Here is a 22781-nt window from a genome sequence, read left to right as displayed (position 1 = left end):
AATTTTTAAAATAATAATATGTTGCTGGTGTTAACTGGAAGACTGGCATTTTGTAAAATGAAGTGCCAGTCTCCAAAGCCATTTCTATTTCCAACAATCCTACCTGGCATTTTGGCCAAGTTACTTGTCTTGGCCAAGAACTCCATCAGTATCCACAGAAAAATATAGGTTAAAAAGTGTGGTTTTTTATTTTGGAGCTCAGATACCATCTTTGCCTTGAGAGTAGATTGCTTTTTTTTTTTTTTTAGCCTACTAGTTTGCATTCTATAAAATTTTGGGAATGGCCAACCCTCTTGTGTAAGCCATTTTGTGAAAATGCCTGTCTCGCTAAAATTTCAAATGTGCCAACCAAAAACTGCTAGGGGCACCTGCTCTAGGATTTCTACCTCACTTCTCCTCTGCCTTTTGCTTTTAATTACAGTTCAGAATTCTTATCTTCTTACAACTATAGTTAAAAGGAGAGCAACAGAACCAGTAGCTTCAAGTACGTAAAAGTATTCCTCGTTCTATGTTTTAGATGTGGTAGAAAACACAACTGTCTTTCTTTAAATACTCACCAGTGGTTCCCCTGATCTTTTGTGAATGCCAAGTATACGAATGGCATCTACTGGTACTATCTGATTGTTCACTGAAGAATTGTTCATTTCTGGGCTAGAAGGAGGAGACTCAAAACACTTAGATGCCACAATATCATGGGCTTCCAAGAGTGACTGTAAATAAAGAGATATAGTGTGGGAGAAGTGATACAGTTAATGTAGCTGCATTTGTTTGCACTTAAGCTCCAACTGACCCAATATTTGGAGAAGACGGATTTACATGTTTCTCCTTAGCAATCAAGTATGGTTCCACAGTGTGGGGAAGAAAAGGCAACTCTTTAATATTTCTGTGAAAAAATAACCAATGCAAAATGGAATAACATCAATTCATATGACAGACCCAGTAAACTTCTAGGTAATATTCCTTATTTTCATTTTAAGTTTCATTTCATTTCATTTCTTTTCTTTTTCATGTCTCAAGTTCTATTGATCCAATATAATGTAAGCATAATTCACTTTATCTGGATGAGGTCACAGCGTTTTATCTGTAGACAAAATGTTTTGATATATTCAAGTGAACAGAAATTATTTTAAAATAATTGACTGGAAAGTATTGTTACCAGAAAGTGAGGTTCCTTCAATATGCCAACCAACTCTGCAATGTTTTCATCTTTGTTTACTAATGGACTGATGTCTTCAAGAATCTCGTTTACCAATTCCAGATTGTTGTCACTTACAGCCTCAAGTTTTGAATCTTCCAGTCGTTCATGAGCCTATGAAGATTACAAAATAAATCTAATATTAAAAGGAGAAATACTTTTAATTTACTTTGTACATTACAAAGCCCTTATGTTATACTAATAAGAAGTCTGTTTCTCAAACTGTATTGCAGAGGCTGCAAATGGTTATTCCAAATAGTCAAAATCTATCTTTGCCACTGGACACTTTGAAATGGCAGTTCAGTTAAATAAAGCATGGTAGGTGTACCTTCTGAGTAGTTAACCTGTCCTTCTATATCTAGTAGTAAAATAAACAATTTTAATAGTTACTGTCTCACCTCAGGCAACCATAGAAACTGTAATAGTGGTTAGGAATCTCATAAAAAAATTCTATGCAGCCTCAGTAAACAACAGGCCAGTTAAACTGGGGTAATGCTTAGAAATATATTTTAGCACAGATATGTCCATATAGTTGACAACTGAAGTTGATATTATTTTACACCTTCTTAATTACACATATCAAATCCTGCTACAAAAGTCAGAATGATTTTCTGCTGCTTTAAAAAGTCTACATAGGCATGCTATTTCCCCAAGGCCGCTTCTCTGTACATTGAGGCAGAAAGGTGATACTAAGCAAGTGTAAACCAGGTACATCCCGATCCTCAGCATGTATAAGTGCAGCAGAAGTATCCAGTACTGCAGTTGTGTCTCCACAGGTTTTGTTCCACTTGCAAACCCCACTGTAGGCACAAAGGGAACTAGCACTTCCTAAACATTCATTTCCAAAATGCTACAGGTCCAGAGGTCCCTTCTGTGAACTTTTCTGACTTGTGCTTAGTGTTTCTGCTAATTTTTGGTTGATTCAGAACTACCTAGATTTCCATAGGACTAGCAGTATGTCCACAGTTGATGGATTTATTTAAGGCTGCTACTCTTCCCCATAAAGTGAACAGAAGACTTCTTATATGGAAACTTGAGTTCATAATCTCATCCACTCCATTTCCTTCATTAGCAGTATTAGGGTTAGTGTTAGGTTTCATTTGTTTGCATGAGGTAGGTTTCCCATTTCCACATCTCAGCCATTGAAGTTTCGGAAAAATAAATGCACATGCATTGAAAATTACAGAATATTGCAAGCTTATCATTTTATAGTATGGCACATGATCCACCAGTTATGAGGGTACACAGTTTGGGGGTAGTTTCAGACACCAACTAGATGTGACCACACAAAAGTACCTGCAAAAAATCTAAAAACGGTCGGGCCTTCCCGAAAGCTTCTAATTCCCTTTACACACCCAACAGCATTGCTGATCACACAAAAGGACCGGAGCCCTATTTACCCCTTAGCATAAGTCAAGCTCTCTGTACTCAGGGACCCTCAGGCTCTTGCGAGGGGCTGCAGAGGAGTACATGAGCTACATTAAGAGCACGGACAAATATTAAGACATTTAACGAAGTCCTGTAACTGTCCCTATACTACCTAAATGCCCCTTATTATCATGTCATACTACATTCTAGATTCATTACAACAGCAAAAACAATAACAAGAAACTTTTTACCTTAGCAAGCGATCTTACAATAGGATTTTCCATAATTCCTTTCAGAAAAATAAGGTCTATTTCTTCAGCTGCTGTTGATGGAGGCAAATCCGTAAGGTTATCCAAAACGTGCTGCATTGCTGCTGAGAAAACAGACATAAATGAAGAAAATGAGCAAGAGCTCCATTTGAGACAATTAACCTTCATTATAGTAAATTTAATATACCCATTACCCTTAAAATTTATCAAGTAATCAAGGCCAAACATATCACCCTCACCTCATTCAATTACCTGTTTTCAAAAATTGATTTAACGAAAGTTCTTCAGTCACACATTCATTATTGCGCAAAAAAACTATAATGCTGACAGTGCACAAAAAACTCATTAATGCTAACAGTACAGTTCAGATACATATATCATGCATCTTTAAGTGCTTCTGTGAAGTGATCTGCACATAATACAGATATTAAATGGACACATAACAAACTGACTGTCATTAGTACTGGAAGGCAGTTTCATATAATACTAGCATTAAATTCATAATGCTAGCATTTCATAATATTAGCATTATATTTGAACTATGAACAAAATAATTCCAACTGCGATAAGCTAAACTGAACAAAAGTGCAAGGTAATTGAGGAGAAAGGATACACTGCGGACTTCGTTCTGAAGTGGTCAGAACTAAGTCAAGAGAAAAAGAAAGCTGCCTCCTTCAGTACTATAAGCACATCAAACAAGCAGCTTTTCAAGAGTGCAAATTTCCTTTGTGGAAACTAAAAGGTACTGCACTGTTGCTCGTAAAAGGCCAATCTCAAAGCACAACCTTTCAAGAGGCCATAATAAACAACATGCATTACACACACTCTATTCTTGACAACAGCTTTCAGTTATACAAGGTTTTAACAGAACATTCTTAACATTTTATTTCTCAAAAATCCATTTCATTTTCCTGTCACTCTTACTAGGTAGACATTTTTAAACACCTTAGGCCATTCTCAAAATGAGAATGTGGGACTCAGTGGAGATATTCTTACACTATTTTTAAAAATTAAGTTGCTGTAACCATACTTTGCAATACATGCATTCCCATTTCCTCCTAGCAAACAGACTTTCCTTGAAAAGCATGTGTAGGAAGCTAATGACAGTTACATTATGCTTTCAGAGATTCTGACAGCATTTTTTTTCCTTCAGTGAATAAACCAAGGTTGTTGCCAACCACACTGAGGCTTCTGGAACATAATGCACTTATGCAAGTAAAAAGAAAGGCTACAGAGCAATGGGGGGGTGGCAGAACATTCAAGTTAATGATCCAGATAAAAATAAAAAGGGAAAAGGCTAAAACAGATCTAAGCTGTTATGGCACCTAAAAGGATGGTGGGGGTGAAACTTGCACCAAGATATCCAAAATATTTTCCCAGTTTTTCCTATAAATAATGAAGACAATGCATTCAAGGTGCCACCATGTGTAAACTCACTTTTAAAGGTGCACATGGGGTTTTTCACATTCCATTTCTCTCTGTGATGTTCACAATCTTTCCCACAGCTGAGGTATGTAAGTTGCATCCCAAATATTACTATATAGGAGACTAAACACTGCTGACTTGAGGAAAAGCTTCAGTGCTCAGAAGAAATAGATTCAGTTTGTACTAGATAGAAATTCTATTCACAAGGATGAATGTATTCTATCCTGTGGCAAATATGTAAAAAAGCAATCCAAAAACCTTTTATCAACATAGCTACCCTACGCCACCAGATTTAGTATCCAAGTAACAAAATATGGAAAATATATGATGGGGTAGCACTCAACAGTTCTTCTGGCATAAACCATTCAAACAAAACTGAACACAAGCACATCCACCAACACAATATGCAGTATTCCTCCCACACAATTTCTGTGGTAATCTTGGATTAGTGTTGTCTTTTGGACACATCTCAGAACGGCAGATTCCTTTCCAAAACTATCCCTCAAAGGCAATATATTTATTTTCACTATGTGGTTGCTCTTGTGAATAGTCTGCAGCTAATCAAGCCTACCATTTTGGATGCAGAGCAAGAGAGAAAGATCGGGGTTCTAGTCCCTACCTGGCCTTAGAGTGCACTGGGTGACTTTGGCGTTCCCATGGATTCTCAGTCTCACAGGATTGTTGTGACGATAAAACAAAGATTGAATTATGTAAACCACTTTGAGTTCCTAGCAGGAAAAAGGGTAGGATATAAATATAGCAAAGTGCTTTTCTTTCTTTTTTTTTTTTTTTCTAATTTTTGCCAATAGGATACAAGTGAAGAGGTGGCTACTAATGGACAAACATCTTTGTACCTTTCTACACTGGGACACAAGTTATAGCATCTGACAGATCAACTTATGAAGCCATTACACAGGCAGGAATCTTTTCTGAAACCTGGTGAGATATAGGAGCTTGGTTGTAGACAGGAGCATCAAAAGGCAAGCATAGCTTAAAATATTTCTATTGAGACATTACTGCAAACTGTAGAAACGTGGGAAGAAAAATAAAACCCTCATGTGGTGACTGGCCTAAGTGTGCCTAATCAGTTTCTCAGAAACATTATTTGCTACTATGAATATTTTTTTAGATATCAAACATCTGCTATGTAGAATCTGGACCTCTGAGGCAGAACACAGTAACCATATAACACAGCAATACTGTTAACAGAAGTGCTCTGATCAAGACCCCCTGAGGGTTCAGAAAGCAAAAAGAGCAGGAGATGATTCCTGTTCACAATGGTGGCTCCAAATTTTAGTCCCTCTCCTCTCACTGCATTCACACATAACAACAAGCCATGCTAGAGGTTGCTTCTCATGTATGTGTGATTTCAGCAAGCATGATACAGTGTGGCACGTTGAAGTTAGTGTGAATCCCCACAGAGAACCAATGGTCTGTTCAAAGGTTTCCATGCTTCACCACTGCTTACTGTTATTGGTGAGCTCAGTGATGTTTTTCCATAGTTTACCTCTTTATGCCAGAGAGTTCAGCAGAAAGAGCAGTTGCAGCAGATGCTCCAGCCACCACTTTCCACTGCTCTTTTCTGCTGAGCAACTGCTGAGCTGCCAGCAGCAGGGAGCTGACTGGCTGTCTCCACACTCCCTTTCTTCCCTACCAGCATGTGTTCTCTGGTGGGCGCTGCTCCACTCCAGCCTTACCTGCCTTGCCGTCATGCTCACCTCACCTTATGCAATACAGGCATGGCAGTGAGCGATGATGTCAGAGGGCAAGGAGCGCTTGGCAACGGAGCAGCTGGGCAGCAGAGAGCGCAGGCTGGCAGGGAGGACAGGCAGTGCTGCCAGCAGCAGCAGCAGCAACCGTAAGAGCAGCCCTGCACAGCACTGCTTGGTTGGTGCCCTGAGCTGGAACAGCACAAGAAAGCCCATCTTCCTTGCAAGCAGGGATACTTCTCTGCTTGCAAGGAATGCACAGGCAGCACACAGGCGATGAGTAGGACATCACCACCGAGGCGAGTCTCCCACTCTGTCTCCCATACACCCTGCCTCCAACTATCCAGGGGACCCTCCACAAGTGCTGCTGCTCCCTCCTAAGAGCCTGCTGGTGGAGCTTCCTAGACAGCTGCCTGGATGGGCACCACCAGCGGAGTCTGGCCAGCAGGACACACTTGCTCTGTTCCTGGCACTGGTACTCATGCTGCTGCCCACTGGGCTGCCGGCAGGAGCCAGCCCCAACCTCATGTATCAATCCTGCACACGACAAGGAGGGTCAAGAACTTACGCAGTGAAGGGTGGTTGAGCTTGTGTTGGCACAGAGTGTGGCTGCAGCAGGAGGTCCTGTTCCACTGCTCCTACAGAGTCCTACTCTAACAAGCAGATAGTGGCGCTGCAGCCCAGCAGAGAAAAAAGGCAGGAACCAGCTAAGAATATACTCCAGGGTGTATGTGGGCCAAAGGAGAAGAGGGAGATAGAACAGGAAGGAGCAGTGCATGCTGGGAATGATCCTCAACCATGAGGGCTGCTCTTAACCACTACAGCACACTTGCCCTCCTCTTAGGAAACTTGGGGCACTTTTGTAAAGTGTGTTACTGGAATAAGTTTCATAAACCAATCTACTCCATGAACTTAACTCATCCTACAAAATTTATCTAATTAAATCCATGCCTTTAATTTTTGTTTTCAATATAGCTCTTAAAATATATGCTGTGCTTGTAATACAAAACTTAAAGTCTCAAGTACTTTTTGTTATTTGACAGGACCCATATCGGTGAAAAGGGCAGGCCATGATTTATGTATGTCCCAGTGAGAACTAATTCAGCAAATGCAGTTTTTGTATAACCATTACAAAGGCAGACCCCAAGTTTACAAACATCTGAGTTATGAACAACCTGTGCTTACAAACCAACTGCCATCAAGACTACTAATTTTAAAAAATTGCTGCAGGACATCATCATCACCATAGAGAAAGAAAGTGAAAGGGGAGAGAAGGGGCCTCCAAAGAATGTGTTCCTGCCCCAACCATCTGGAGCATTTCCTTTCTGCACTGATGAATTTGGTCGGCAGGGGTGTGCACGCCAGATATTCACATTTTCTACTTTCCAGGGGCGGGGGGGGGGGTCCTACGAAAGATTAATTTGTTTTCTCAGGAACAGAACTCATTTGTGACCCAGGGACTGCCTGCATACATATTAGTTAGGCTATTTGTAAGGCCATAGCAATGAACATGATGCCAACTGTTTCAACCAAATAACCCTGGGGCAATGGTTAGGCTAAGAGATAAGGCTGAGCTGAGTTCATCTAATTTCATGGGAAAGGAGGGGAAAGGGGAAAGGGGAGGGGAGGGGAGGGGAGGGCGTTATCAGAGTACAAAGAGCTGGCAGACCATTTCTAACTCAGTACTGATGAACTGGCAGTGGTTCAGGCTGACAGTTCCATGAAAGATCCTTCCAAATGGACTATAAGGGACTGTACCTGGGATTTGACCAATTCATGCCATGTTCTCCACCACCTGATCTATGGTACCAATCCCCAAATGGCATAAACAATGCCCCACAGCAGAGACAGCCCTATCATGATCCAGGGCAAGACTGCTGCACAGGGTGGCAGCATGGAAGGAGCAGCAAATTGTGTTGATTCTTCTTCACCCTACACCCAGAAGCCCTGCTGCTGCCCTATTGGATTGTCTTATGGCAATTAAATAATGAAACACAAGTTTTGTAGAAGTGATCTGACTGTCCCCAGCAGTGTGTGAATTCATCACATGTGAAATGAGGAGAAATACATCAATTATTCTGTCCATATGGTATTTTTTTTAAAAAAAGCTAAATTAAATGCCTCTTAACTCATATAGAGTCCATCTGTCAAGACTTAGTTTCACTTAACTTTTAAGGGAGGACCAAAGCTAAGTAAAATACTAAAGTACAATAAATCTGTCAGCAACAGTTTGGCAACCTCCAATTCATGCAAATGATATGTAAACTTAGCTACATGCAGCTGAAAAAATACAAGCTGGCTACAACGTTTCAATCTGTGTTTTTGAGATATTCCCTAATTCTGGGCATATTCTCCTTCACTGTAAAAGTAATAACCTATAGATTTAATGGCACTGTATTCTAGCACTCCTCAGAAATACTGAGGCACATGTGCTATCTAGTGGGTTTGCATTCCACTCTGCTTCTGAAATCAGATGACACTGAAGTTCTTTGGCCCGCCCAAAGAAAGTCACCATCTCTGGCTGGCTATTGTCACTAGAGACATCATGAGTTGATCTGCATGACTGACACAGCCCACTGTGGCTCTCTTGGGAGGTGCCAACAGCCATCAGGAATATTCAAGCTCTGGCAGGCAGTCAGGCAGACTCCAGTCCAGCAAGGGTGTGTTGTTGCCATGGTTTTGTTGTTCAGTTGCAAAGTCATGTCTCTGCAAACTCTGCGACCTCATGGACAACATTCCTCCAGGCTCTCCTGTCCTCCACCATCCCCCCAAGCCCACACCCACCTCTCCAGTGACCCCATCCAGCCACCTCATTCTCTGAGGTCCCCTTCTCCTTTTGCCTCCAATCATTCCCAGCATCAGGGTCTTTTCCAATGAGCCCTTCCTTTTCATTAGGTGGCCAAAGCTGCCATGGTTAACCATCCATTAATACCTTATAGGAAGTGTTTTGGTTGGCAGCAGTTTGTTAACCATGCCAAACTGCCCCCCCCCCCACCTGCACTGGATTTCCACCTCAAAATAAGGCATGGCAGCAATGGCTTGCCATCATGGCCCCATTATTCACAATGGCCACCAGCACGGCACCCACAGTTGGCTGAGAAGATCATGCAAAACAGTCTTATATTCTGAATTCAGCAAAGACAAAAGGAGCAGGTAACACTGGCATCATTCACTACTAAAGAAATCTACTCCTTGGGTAAGTAACATGATTCTCTACAGATGTTTTGCACAAAAACTCTGCAAACCCCAGCTAGCACAGCAAATAGTCAGAGATAATGTGGGCTTATTTATTTATTACATTTTTATACCACCTCATAGCTCATAGGGAGGTTTACAAATAAAAGCATATTACAACAATAAGAACAATATAAAACTAGACAAGCAATTAAAACTAAATTTAAAAAATTGGCAACTCCTGGTAATTAATTTGGCAACTCCTGGCATAAAAGCAGTTAAAATAAAAATGATATTAAAACCAATTTATCCGTTAAAACATCTGGTAAATAAATAGGTTTTTCACCTGGTGCTGGAATGAATACATGTCCCCACCTCAGAGAAGGTCCTTCTCCTGTCACCCCCCCCCCCCTTACTTCTTTAGAAGGTGGTTCTTGGAGAAGGACATCCGTAGAAGGTCTTAAGGACTGGGCAGGGACATGCAGAGAAAAGTGTTCCTTCAGATAACTTGGCCTCAAGCCATTCAGGGCTTTAAATGTTAGTGTCAGCACTTTGACTTGGACCAGGAATTCAACAGGCAGACAGAAGCTGAAAGGGGACCTGTGTAATATGATCTCATAGACCAGTTCTCATGATCAGCTGCACTGCCCTATTATGAACCAGTTGGAGTTTTCAAAGGCAGCCCCACATTAAAGCAAATCACAGTAATCCAGATAAGAGGTTACCAGAGCATGAACAACTGTGAGAAGGCTCCATCTGTCCAGATAGGGACATAGTGTTAGCTGGTAAAAGGTGCTCCTGGCCATTGAAACATCTAGAGGACCCATATCCTACTCCATGGAACTTAAGAGTTTACATGCCTGGAAAGGACATCTATCTTTTTTATACAAGTTATTCCCCTGAAGAAGAGTCAAGGTCTGAATTTCATTAGGATCCTTTAGTGAAGATGGTTTTACATGCTGACCTTTTTGTTCTGTCTGGTTCTATGAACCAGTACCAACTAATACCTTGCACTGAGTTCAGAAACAACAGGAATCAATATAATTTTGCAACTATAGGTGTTATATGTTTTCTTCAGCCTACACCTATTAATAAGCAAATTACGTAATTACAAAGTGATCTCATTTAGTAATGGCATTCAAGTCAACTAAACTGAGTCAAATAAAGTTTAATATTTAGAAATTATCCACACATACAGTATCAAATTTTCTGAAGACTGTCCTATCCCCTTTCCAGTAATCTTTTCTGGCCTTGGGCTAAGCACATCAGTGCATAATGGAGTCACCTACTCCTTGACAATGCAGCAGCCTCGTGTGTCATACAAGTAAGGCCGCCAATGAGCGACAGGACAACAGCAAAGTGGCTGCACCCCTTTGCTATGCCATGAGAGTGAAGATGCTTCTTATTTTTCCCTTACTTGCCCATGAGTTTGTATTTGTTAAGTTGCATACACCAATAAGAAACTGAGAGGGAGGATATAGGGCCAAGTGTGGAGAACTTATTAGTATAGAGATGGGTTGAAGGAGGTAGCCAGGTAAGGCAAACGTGTTTTCTGGGCCTCCATGCACCCACAGGTTTTGATGTTTTCTCTATCAGCCTGTCCATGGCTTACCAGATGCTGCTTTTAAATGTGCAAATGGTGCAGAATACATTCTTCCTTATTTGTGATTTAATTATGGATGAGAAGGCCAATCCAGCATGTATAACTGAGACCTGGATAGATATGCAGGATCCCTTCCAGTTGCACCCAGGAGGTAATTTGGCTCCACATCAGCGTAGATTTAAGGGCCAGGGAGTATGCCTTATTGTGGTCTGTAGGAATTCAATCTCTTTCCAGACAACCTGTGCATCCAATTACTAGTCTGGAGCATTTGTGTTGGACCAGTGGAACAGACTTGGAATTCTATTGGGTACCACCCTATTTGCATCTCACTGATCTCTCTACCCAAGATGTCAAAAGTAGTCTTGGATGCCATATTGAGGTCCCCAGGCTTTTGGTCTGAGGGAATTTCAACATTCATGGTGAGGACATCTTGTCTGGGGCAGCTCAGGATTTCATGGCCTTCGTAAGACTGTCCCAACATGTCACTGGCCCTACATATGTAGCAGGGCACACTCTAGACCAGTGGTAGCGAACCTACGGTATGTGTGCCATAGCGGGCAGGCAGAGCCCTCTCTGTCAGCACACAAGCCAAGTCACCCCCGCATCACCCCAGCAGCTAAGCATTGGATAACAGCATACATAGGAGCCACACGAGTGCTCGGAAAGGAGCAGCAGCACCAGACGATGATGTCACGAGCCGCGACCCATTAGCTGCAACTCATTCAAGCTTTCGCATGGCCAGTCAGTGCACTGCAAAGGATACATATATATTTGCTTGGACTTGCTATGAGGTGTTTTTTCTAAACTAAAACCTCAGTTTTCAGGTGTTATTGCAGTGTTGGCACTTTGTGATAAATAAGAGGGTTTTGGATTGCATTTGGGCACACAATCTCTAAAAGATTTGCCATCACTGGGTTAGGGTTACAAAAGCGAGGTGTCCCAACATGATTTTGATGGTTGGAATGTGTTTAGAATGGGCAGAAATGATGAGCTGTGCAGAAAAAGCTGCTCAAGGGAGGCTTTTTCAAAAACGGTCCTAGTTTCACATGAACTTTAGCCCTGTATTAGGGTTAGGGGTGTGCACCAGGGTAGGGTTAGGGTTACAAAAACGAGGTGTACTGGCATGATTTTGATGGTTGGAATGTGTTTAGAATGGGCAGAAATGATGAGCTGTGCAGAAAAAGCTACTCAAAGAAGGCTTTTTCAAAATGGTCCTACTTTCAATGGAACTTTAACCCTATATTAGGGTTAGGGGTGTGCACCAGGGCAGGGTTAGGCCAGTGGTGGCGAACCTATGGCAGGCGTGCCACAGTGGGCAGGCAGAGCCCTCTCTGTCAGCATGTGAGCCAAGTCGCCCCAGCATCGCCCCTGCAGCTGAGTATCAGATAACAGCGCACATAGCAGCACGACTCATTAGCCTTCACATGGCAAGCTTTCACATGGCAAGTCAGTGCACTGCCAAGGATGGATGGATGGATGGATGGATGGATAGATACATATGCTTGGATTGGCTGTGAGTTGTTTTTTCCAAACTAAAACCTCAGTTTTCAGGTTTTACTGCAGTGTTGGCAGATAAATAAGCGGGTTTTGGGTTGCGGTTTGGACACTCGGTCTCTAAAAGCTTCACCATCACTGCCCTAGAAAGTTTTCTCCCAAGCCAGACATGAGGCGCTCTAAATGTGGGGGGCTTTGGCCTCCTTTGTCATGGTCAGATCATCAGGTGATTTCTGACTGATATGGTTGGTATCAAAGCCCTAGTCAAGTTGTGGAACACAATTTCAGCTGGTGGTCCAACTACACCTGTATCTGAACAGCAAAAGCTTCATATTAGTAATCTATGCTCTTGTAGTTTCTAAATAAAGATTACTGCAATAACACATAGGGCTGCTTGTGCAAAATATAAGACCAGTTCTGGTCTGCTTTCATTGGCTGCATTTGGAAGAGGTGCTCTCCCCAAAATGCATAAAATCAGTATTCTATTACCATTCATAGGGCCTTCCCAAGCAGAAGGCTTAGCTATCACAACCACAACACCACAGTGAGTGTGAAAGCTATGACTTTAGTAAGAAACTGAAGAGATGTGATGGGTGGGACAGACTCCTATAATTTAACACCAGTTATCACCATTTGAAAAACAACATAGTAATTTTGTTACTAATCATATAGTGGGGCATGATGCACACACAATCAAGCAGGCACAATTACCAATGCCTCCTTAAGCCTGGGTTTTCATTTTCTGCACCTTTGCTATATTTCAGGCTGAACAGCAATTTCTCAGTCAGGTCATGTTGTCATGGCTATTTTGCTTTCAGCCTTTCCTAAAACATTTGCACTTTTGTGCACAAACTTATAACTTAGCCCTAGAACTGATATTTTTCCATATTTTGCTCTACCTGGGGACATGCTGCATAGGGCTTGGACAGCAGTCTACGTGAAACAGTGACTTTGAGCAAGGATTAGTCCATGAGAAATGAAGGACCTGAAGAACACTAGTGCAAACTGTATTATGTATTTGCTTGATTCAAAAATTTGATATACCAAAAAAAAGGCCAGATGAATTCCACACAGACAAGAGAATTTTCAGAGAAATGATCTGGGCATATATGTAGGCACAACACTAGAGGTGATTCTACACATAAGAAGCAGGGACACGTCAGCCTTGCTCCTGTTTGCAATTTACATGCTAACATACTGTGGAAAACAAACCTTTCTCTAGATTGAAACTGACTAGCAATTTAAAAAAAAAAAGCAGGGATATGTTTCAATCTAGGACAGGGGCAGGGAACTTTTGTTGTTATTTTTAAATCCAAGGGTCACACAAAGAAAAAAATGTAAACAACAGTAGGGCCACAAGGCCATGACATGGACTATGAGAGATCTCTATTAAAGAGTTCAGTTATCAAATTCTACAGCATGGGAAGTCAAATCCCTCCTGAACAGGCAGCTTGCTACTTGGAACACAACTTACTCATGAAATCATTGAGAAAGGGCTCAAACAGATGTTCAACTAAGCCAGGGCCAGGAAACATGATGCCTTTCCAGGCATCTAAAAAGGTGCCCTGCCCTCCCTACTTAAAAGAGACTAATTTTCTTTCTGGCAGCTGTGATTGCTTCAAAGCAAAATAAGAGCCTCTGGGCACTGCCATTTTCATTTCCAGTTATTGCCTCTGGCCCTCATATGGGTCTCAAAAGTCATTCTGGTCCATTTTTTGGCACATTCAACAATCTCAGCATTTGCTAAAAATCCATGACTATTTTCAGATTCATGAAATGTCCTCAAAAATAAAGCCAGGATACACAGGAGGTTAAAATAACAGTTTCCCCAAATATTTCATCACCTGCTTTCCTGTCACCCACTGCTGTTTCATCCTTCCTATTCTTAAATCTTTTCATCCCTCCTACTTTTCAATCTATTGATTTAATATATGTGTTACAGAATGCCCAAAGCTATAAAAGTTCCTCTATAGTTTGGAAAGTGAAAGGGTTATGATTACAAAGTTAGAGCAAAGGGAGCAACCAAGGGCTGCAGGCAATTTCTATCATTTAAAATGCTTTTAAATAATATCAGTTGAAAAAAACCAGATGAAAAAACTACAAAGAGATTTGTATTGCTACCAAAACTCAACCTTTAGTTAAGTCAGATCTAGTGAAGGCTGCTGAAAAGATATGAAAGTTGCATCAATACCTCAACAGAGTTAGCACAGCACAACATTGATCCACTTTTGAATAATTCAGAATTTGTAACTTGAAAATATTAGCCTACACTTTGGTTGTTTGTTGCATAAATATAACTTATTAGCAATCAAAATGGTAGAAATAGTTGAAATGACAGAAAAATATAACTGTATTTGGACATGGTGAATGTTTTTGTTCCCATCAGTATGGGAGTTGCATTACGAGGTCTTTTCCCAATCTGGTATCCCGCAGATGTTTTCGCATTCTTACTCCCTGGTCTGCCAGCTAGGGCTTATAGTCTTGTTCAGGTCAAGGAAATATACTCCAATATATGGCACACAAAGATGCTTAAACCAGACTGAAATGAATTACAATGGAGGCTGTGTGCTATTTCTGAAATGGTTGGAATGGTGGTGGCAGGGACAATGGTGGAGACATCAGTCATGTAATCAATTTAGGGCCTACCAAAACCTATGCAGATCAAGTAAAGCTTCAGAGTGATCTTTAGCTATTTCCAGTTGCAGCAAAAATAATAATAAAAGGAAGAAAATGTATCGGCTTTTAAAGTGAGCCTCTAGTGTGACATCTTGGAGAGTTTCACTTCTAGTGCTAAGAGCATAAGAGGTCCTAGCCTGGAACCAAGAAATGTCTTAGGCCATAGATATGATCATTCCCAAACATCCTTAGCCAAGCTATAGTTATATCAGCTCTATTGTATGCTGCACAGCTGATGACAGATGCTATACACCATTCTTACTCAATCTCCAGCTCCTCCTGATTCTTTTGACTCCACATGTTTCAAGGACTGTTGTTATTGTTATGTGCTGTCAAGTCATCTCTGATTTATGGTGACCCTGTAGACAAATGTCCTTCAAAATGGACTACCTGTTTCTAAAGTGTATTCCATATTAACTTGATTACCCATAATATTATTACGTTTGGTACTTTAAGTTCAAAAGTATAGTTTATTCAGATAATAATTACAAATTTACTACATTTATTTTAATAGGATTTTAATTTAAAAAGTAGAACTAATGATAATTTTATGAGCAAACCAAGTTAAACATAATACATTTTATGCTCCTGAAGTAAAAAAGTAACTTCAGATCTGTAAACAGATTTTTTTAAATGTAAGATTCTTCTGTTTAACCTCTTAAAGAGCAGAAAAACATTCCCGAACCCTCCCCAAAACTTTAAAATCTCCAGAAATGTTACATCTTGCTACACAATATAAGTCTGATTATTAGTTATTATTCTGAATAATCCATTATTAATTTCTGTAAGCTATTCTGAAAGCTTGCTTTGGTTGAAGAGGAAGGTAAAAATTCTCTATAGAAATAAATACATATGCAAGATTTGAGCCAGAAAAAGACCTGAACTGTGAATGACCCTGTTTCTGGCAGAGAGCACTTTTTAGCTACAGAGGAATAAGTGGGCAGAAGCAGAACCTATAAAAGGCAGGACAGGAAAGGAAAGCTTATGATAATATTCACTCTAGCATCCAATGGTAAAATACTACAGTTTGTTTATTTATTTAAAACATTTATATCTCATCTTAAAGCCAGTCAGGATCTCTAGACAGCTTACATAAAAATAGAAAAAAATAGCAAAAGCCACAGCAGCATAGCTGGCACAAACTGGCACATTCCTTCAATAACCGAAGACATCAGTTCGGGAAGCTGCTTAAGACATGAAGTTTACCTTTCCAGTAATGAAAGACAGAAACAGACTGAATTTGAGTGGGTGTTGTGTGTGCACACGCACGCCCATGTGCATGGGGGGAGGGGTTATAGAAAAACCCGCACTGCAATACAAATGTTAATTCCACATGTGAATCAGATGCACTTCTCTAGGTGAATGTACCCCACCCCCCACACAATAAACCACAATCCAAATATTTTCCCTAGAAAATGCAAATACTACACATGCAGTTATCGAGTTATGGATGAGTTCCATTCTTAAGTTGGATTTGTATGCAAGTCAGATCACACAACTAAGTCAAATGTTTGTCTTAGTACAACATTTACATGTATATATTTTACCTTTCTGTGCATGTAAAACACTTAAGAAACACTTTCATGTTCACTAAAATATCTTAAACAAGATACAGCATTGTAATAATGATAATAATATAATGATAATAAAGTAACTACATGTACTGGAGAGAGAGAAACAGAGAGAGAGAGAATTGGTATGTATGTGATTGTTTTACAGTATTGTAAAAAGAATCATGGTTGTCAGGGTTTGATTGTACTGCTGGAAAGGGGAGGTTACCACTGGAGTCTAGGGTCTGCACGCTGCAGAAAAGCCATGATTACTGTATCCCTAAGGAACTACATGACCACTGATGAGATGTCACCAAACACATCGCATAGGTCCCTAGAGATATTCATGGCTTGTCTCTGGGGATATTCATATAGGGTTTATGGCAGTTCACGTGTTTATAAGTATAGGTTATTCATAACCCAGAGGTTCATAACCAGGGGACTACCTGTATTGAGAACTGTCAAACAATTATATACGCTTTGTGCAATTTTGTTCATTTCCCACATTTTGGTGTTCAAAGGATTCAACATTTTCTGGCAATTTTCTAGTGGCTAGTGAAGCAAGAAAGAAGGAAGCAAGTGGTACGTACAGTAGGAAAAAGATTTGGAACTGTGCAAGAAATGCAAGACTGTGCAAGACGAGGCCTGCATGGAATAAAAATTAAGCTAAAACAGTGTGAACATATCTGGATGCGCCGGCTCCAATTGCCTACCAAATCATGCAAGCACTGATGGAGAAATTATCTATGTACTGTTCCCATAATTTTTAGCCCACCTTCTAAAGGACAGTTTAAGATTCCCTTCATGCCAAAGGTTTTCAAGATTCCCCTGGGTACCAAGGACTCAGGGGGATTACCCATCTCAGGTGTTTTCTTTTTTTTTTTTTTTTTTTTTTTTAAAAGGGGCCTTTTTTTTTTTTTTTTTTTTTTTATAAGGTTTTACCCTTTTTTGTTTTTTTTTTTTTTTTTTTTTTTTTCTTTTTCAACAGGGCCATTTGTTACTGTTTGTTTTAGCTACAAACGTTTAACATTTCTTTGTTTTTAATATATTTTATTGTATTTTATTGCCTTGTTTTATGGGTTGTTGTAAACTAACAAGAGAACTTTGGCATTGGAGGCCACAGAAATGAAATGGTAGTAGTAATGATAAGAAGATTCTTGGTCTGAAGGGCTGAACAATCTACTGCTTTAGCAGGAGAACCCAAGTGCCCACCCACACAAATGACAAATGGTAGGGCCCAAAGAAGAGTTCCTGAGGTAGAATGAACTTGAGGAAGCTTGTACAAAGGAAAAATTAATCTTGATAGCATAACCTTTAAGTCTTTATAACTTCAAAAGTCAAGATTTGTACCTTCAGTTGAGCCCAGAAATGCTTATTACTTCAGTTATTTATATATTTAGTGTTCAGAAATATAATTCTTCTAATGCACATAGGAAAAAAAAGTAGATCCTTCCCACAAAATATATGGATACAGATAGTCCAGGGAGCTGGGGGTGGGGCAAGCATCATAGGCTCCTGCCTTATCCATGCCTGCCTTTCTCTCCATCTTTCTCCTACCAGCACCTCAGTTCTCCTCACATGGCAGCTAGTGTCAGCAGGCCAGGGAGTGGTACTTCAGCTATAGCAGACCTCAATAATCATTACAACAGGTAATGAATATGTGTGTCAAAATAATGAGATCCACTAAAAAAATCTAGTGGCCACATTGAACCAGCTTCCAGTTTCCAGACTCATATGCAAGAGCAGATTCTCCAAGAAAGTCTCCTATGAGGACAGAGAAGGTACGTCATCTACTATTCAAAATCATCCTTGTTCCATTCATCAGATCCTAGGTGATACATAAGTCAGGCACTATTTATAGTCGATACATCAACATGAGTGATCACAGGGCTGCAGTGAGTAGCTCTGCTACTTAAGGTTGTACACATCATATAAACGGTACCCCTGGCACTTAGTTATACACATGGAGGCTTCCATGTGAGCAGGAACTCATCAGGGCAGGTATGGAGCTATTCGCATTGGCCCCATCTCCATGTATAGTTACTGCTTTAAAAAGATGCCTTAATAGGGTTCCTTACCCTAACTGCCTTGTTGGTTAACAGTGTGCAGTGTCCAAAACTCATACAGCTTATTTGCTCATGTTGAAGTGTTCAAAATTTGGAAATGAATTCAGAACTGAATGTAAACCCTTTGTTAGGCATAACCAGGCTCAAGGAAGGTATGATTTTTTTTAACTGTCACTCATCCAGGATAAATCAAGACATATACATGGATTGCATTGATTTATTCAAGAGGTATGTCTCATCTTAGCATTCCTGCCAAAAATATTCAAACAGTGCTGCTTTTTAATTAGTAATTTCTAGTCATACTTAATGTAAGTCAAAAAGACTGCATAAAAGCGGGAATTACAATTGCCTTAGGAGCTGATGTTTCTATGTAGAGAATACCTCACAGGGTTTCAATGGTCATACTTTCTAATTAATCAGAAACCTCACAAAACCTCTACATTTATGTTTAATGGGGTCAGGAAGTATCTAGAAGGAAAAAGACTTTGAGCAAGCATGTCATTGCCATCTTTCGGCTCAGTAGCCCAAGAGACTTATAACCACTGATAAAACAGAAGTGCTAGGTCATCACCCAATTGATAAACACAGACAAGAGTTCGGATATCTGATTCTTGCAGATAGATAAATAGAATTTATGTTAAAAGTTCTGAAGTCAGAGTTGCAAATTAAAAAGTAGCTTGTTATGGAATACATTAAATTGAAAAGAATAAAGCCAACAAAGGAAGTGGACATACTGAAAAAATGGAAATACTTCTGAAAAGGAAGTTGTATTGACAATTTGTTTATAAATTCTGATTATTTTAATACATTTTGGCAACTATCATGAGAAGAATGGTTTGTGTTGTTGATATAAAACAAAGCATTTCATACATATAGTCATATCAGTTAGCTTTGCAAGTCTTGGGACCTAATAAAACACTAATGTGCGATAGTCCTTCTGAAGAGAATAGCTCAGTTTTAAGCATATTCAATAGATTTATCGATTCGATAGGACTTATTTTCAAATTTGCATAGGATAGGAACATTAAGCTACCCTGTGCAGGAAAACAGGTATCTACAACATTTCGCTTCTTGAAAAGTAGACTGAAAATGAAAATTTAAGAATGTAAAAGTTGTCAAAGCACATGGCACCATTTGTATATTTCATATACATCAAACCCTGTACCAAGCATTTCAGGAGGAAACAGCCAGTGGGACCAGTGTCCAATTTAAATGTGATTATCATAGGTTTGAGCCACTGTTCTCTTATAAAGTTCTTCAAGTGGCTTTGCACACATTTAGCTTTACCAGTGCTGTAAGCATCTTAGAGAGGAGGAACAAATGCATCTAAATACCACAAATACCTGTTGTCCAATATGACTTGGTTTTTCTCCCATATTCTATCGACTCAGGTAGATGATATGGTGTTATGTGGCAAGGGGTGACAAACCTACTACAGAAAGTTGATTAGCAGCACCATGTGTTGTGCTAATTTACAGTATTAAATATATTCATATTGTTTTCTAATTGTATAATCCTTTTAAATTTGAGGTTCTCTAAGACTGTGTTTCCTAGAGCTCTTACCAGAAAACAAGCCCTACTGTGACCATGAGGCTTACTTTCAGTAAGAACATTTCGGATTAGCCTTGCAAATTCACACAAAGCTATTCCAAATATCTGTGTAATTAGTTGCTTTCTTGTATTTTGTTTCACAAATTTTGCTGTCACAAAAATTAGTCCACTTGCTTGAATCATCTGCTTTTCAAGTATCTGATAACTGGCATCTGGTTTAATCCTGCCTTTATGATCTAGGCCAGAGCTGACCGTCCTTTTTAGCAAGAGTATCAAAAGTCTAAATGATGACAATACACATGTACAATTTTGTAGTTTGAGATGGCTTTGATTCTCACTTCCTGAGCTAGGGAGTGCACAGCAAGCACAGTACAGGTATGATCTCTTCACTCCACAAGTTAAATAAAAATCTGATACCTGCACCAGTGATGCCGCAGGATGATCTCAGTGGATTAATTGGGAAAATGGAAGTAGAGGATCTGTCCAAGTGCCTTTTGACAAATTTTAGAGTAGAAGTCCGTCTGACAATATCAAATGGACCCCAGACCGAAGGAATACAGGAAAAAAAAAATCTACCGGTTAAGGCTAAGAAGCGAAGTGGCTACTCAGGCCAGTAAAGATGGACTCAAGCCCAAACAACCACTTTGTTTCAAAGAGAATATCCAAGAAAGAGAGAAGTAGGTAAAAGAAATTACATATTGCTGAGAGTTAAGTTGCTGTAGGTAACATGGAAGCTATTTAATTATACTACAAATGGTTGAAACAGAAGATGCATCACAAGGCAATAGAAAAATACATGTACACAAACTATGTTGATCTACATTCAGCAGCAGACTTCCACACATGTAGCAGGCACTCCAAGGAAACCTATAGCCCCATCCCCATGCAAATAGCCATGCATTTTAAAAATGCACAACTTTAGGCAGACCAGGTTTAAATGGCAAGACATGCTAGTTTAGTAAAAGAGTAAAGAAATATATCCAAAGCAAAATTACTCTTTAGAAACAAGATTCTTGTCCAAATTGAAGAAACAGAATTGAAATACACAATAGAAAGAACTGAGAAAGGATTTTAAAAACCAGCAGTAACAGCACTACCAGAGAGACAGAAAAGATTAGATAAGGTCATAAAAGCAGCCCTTGAGAAATTGAATTTAAGAATTCTAACCATGTTCAGTACCAACAATACAGGACAAAAATATCCACATCTCAGCTCATTCTAGTCAATACAACAGAAGTACTTCAAATAGAGGGAATAAAGAAAGGTTTCAGAACAAAGCCATCTAAACAGAAAAAATAGGAATCAGATTGTCATTTAAATTTGAAACTGCAAAGCTGTGAACCCATAATACAACATTAGTCTCTATCAGGCAACAGAAAGTAGCTAGCACAAAACTGACTTTTCAAAAGAATCTAGGGAGCTAACAGCACATAGGAGGACTCTGTCCAAATTTTCAACAAGCATATTGATGAAAAGGCACCAAGGCTGGAATTGCTAAACATATAAACAAACATGCTGATTACAAAAATCAAACATAGCTTCTACAAGCTGAACTTGAATCTCACTAATGTAGTTGAATTCCTAGGGATTTAAACAAGGACACAAGTAATTCAACAGATACAGTGTACTTGGATTTTTGGAATATTTTCGCCTAATTTCTTGAACAGGTGCTTCCAAGAAAATTTGACTGAAACCTCACAGTACATTTTATTACAATCCTTAATATTTCTCTAACATAATGGGAATTGTGGCAGAGGGAAGGGCGGAATTTGTTCCCTTGCAGCATGTTCAGGAAGGTCACTGTTATTTTGCTTACAGTACACAGATCCCTGCTTCACATATTTCTTCTGCTATTCTTTGCATAAGGGGAAATTTAAAATAAATGTGAACCCCCATTAAACAATGGTAAGTGCGCAAAATAATGAGGAGCAAGAAAGGGGGAAAGAGCCCAGCAGCATGTGCATATGAACATACACTTCCCACTGCAGATACTCATGTCCTCACACCAAAACTCACTCCTGAAAAGTTGAAGGTTCCACTTTGGCACTGAACGTGAGGAAAAGGGAAGCAAAAGTAACCCCTTCCTCACTTTTGCAAAAGTATTTTCCTCTCATGATTGGGAATATTTGGATCCTCAAACAACTTTAAACCAAACAAATGTAAAGCAAACAAGTGTGGAAAAATAAATATATCTAGGACCCAATCTATGTTGGGTGGGGAATTCTGAGAGCTGTGGGACTTTTTGGTCTAAACAAACATACAAAGGATTATGCTCTAAAGCTCTTTCAATCGAAGTAAAGCAAAGGTCACATCACACCTGCTTCTAATGGCAGTCCTGGAATCCTTGTGAGATTCAATCAGCCAATGTTTCTAGTCAGACCTTCTATAAAAGGGTATGATTGGTTCCCCTAGAAATAAGTTTCAGCAAAACTTTCCTTGGTACTAGAAGACTGACCTTTGATACCAACCACTGTATAAAGTTGGTCTTCCCCACAAGCTTTATTGTCCAGTTCATACATCAAAAGCTCTGAGAAAACCATTCTGTCCTCCCATTTGATGCATTCATTCTCAAAAATATCCTATAAAATTAGCATTTATCAGAAATGTATACTATATCTGACCTGTCTAAGTACTGTAAATCCTGTCTGTCAGTTTTCCCTAACCTGTTGCCCTTCAGATGTGTTAAAATTCAACTTTCATC

General features: G+C 39.7%; 1 protein-coding gene across 8 annotated transcripts in view; it reads right to left on the bottom strand.

Annotated features, from left to right (window-relative positions):
* PALS2 (protein associated with LIN7 2, MAGUK p55 family member) overlaps positions 1-22781 on the bottom strand; it is a 46987-nt gene that overhangs the window by 18025 nt on the left and 6181 nt on the right. For 3 of the 8 annotated variants that reach the window (XM_044450703.1, XM_044450707.1, XM_044450706.1), the window contains 3 exons: positions 2815-2933; positions 1157-1309; positions 558-710 (listed from right to left, as the gene is read on the bottom strand). In XM_044450703.1, the coding sequence (XP_044306638.1) occupies positions 558-710; positions 1157-1309; positions 2815-2931 (423 nt within the window). In that variant the 5' untranslated portion in view covers positions 2932-2933. The other 5 variants (XM_044450704.1, XM_044450705.1, XM_044450708.1 and 2 more) reach the window with 4 other exon arrangements.

Source organism: Varanus komodoensis, unplaced genomic scaffold, assembly GCF_004798865.1.
Source record: "Varanus komodoensis strain SLA01 unplaced genomic scaffold, ASM479886v1 scaffold68, whole genome shotgun sequence".
Taxonomy (NCBI): domain Eukaryota; kingdom Metazoa; phylum Chordata; class Lepidosauria; order Squamata; family Varanidae; genus Varanus; species Varanus komodoensis.
This window is presented reverse-complemented; position numbering and strand designations above follow the sequence as displayed.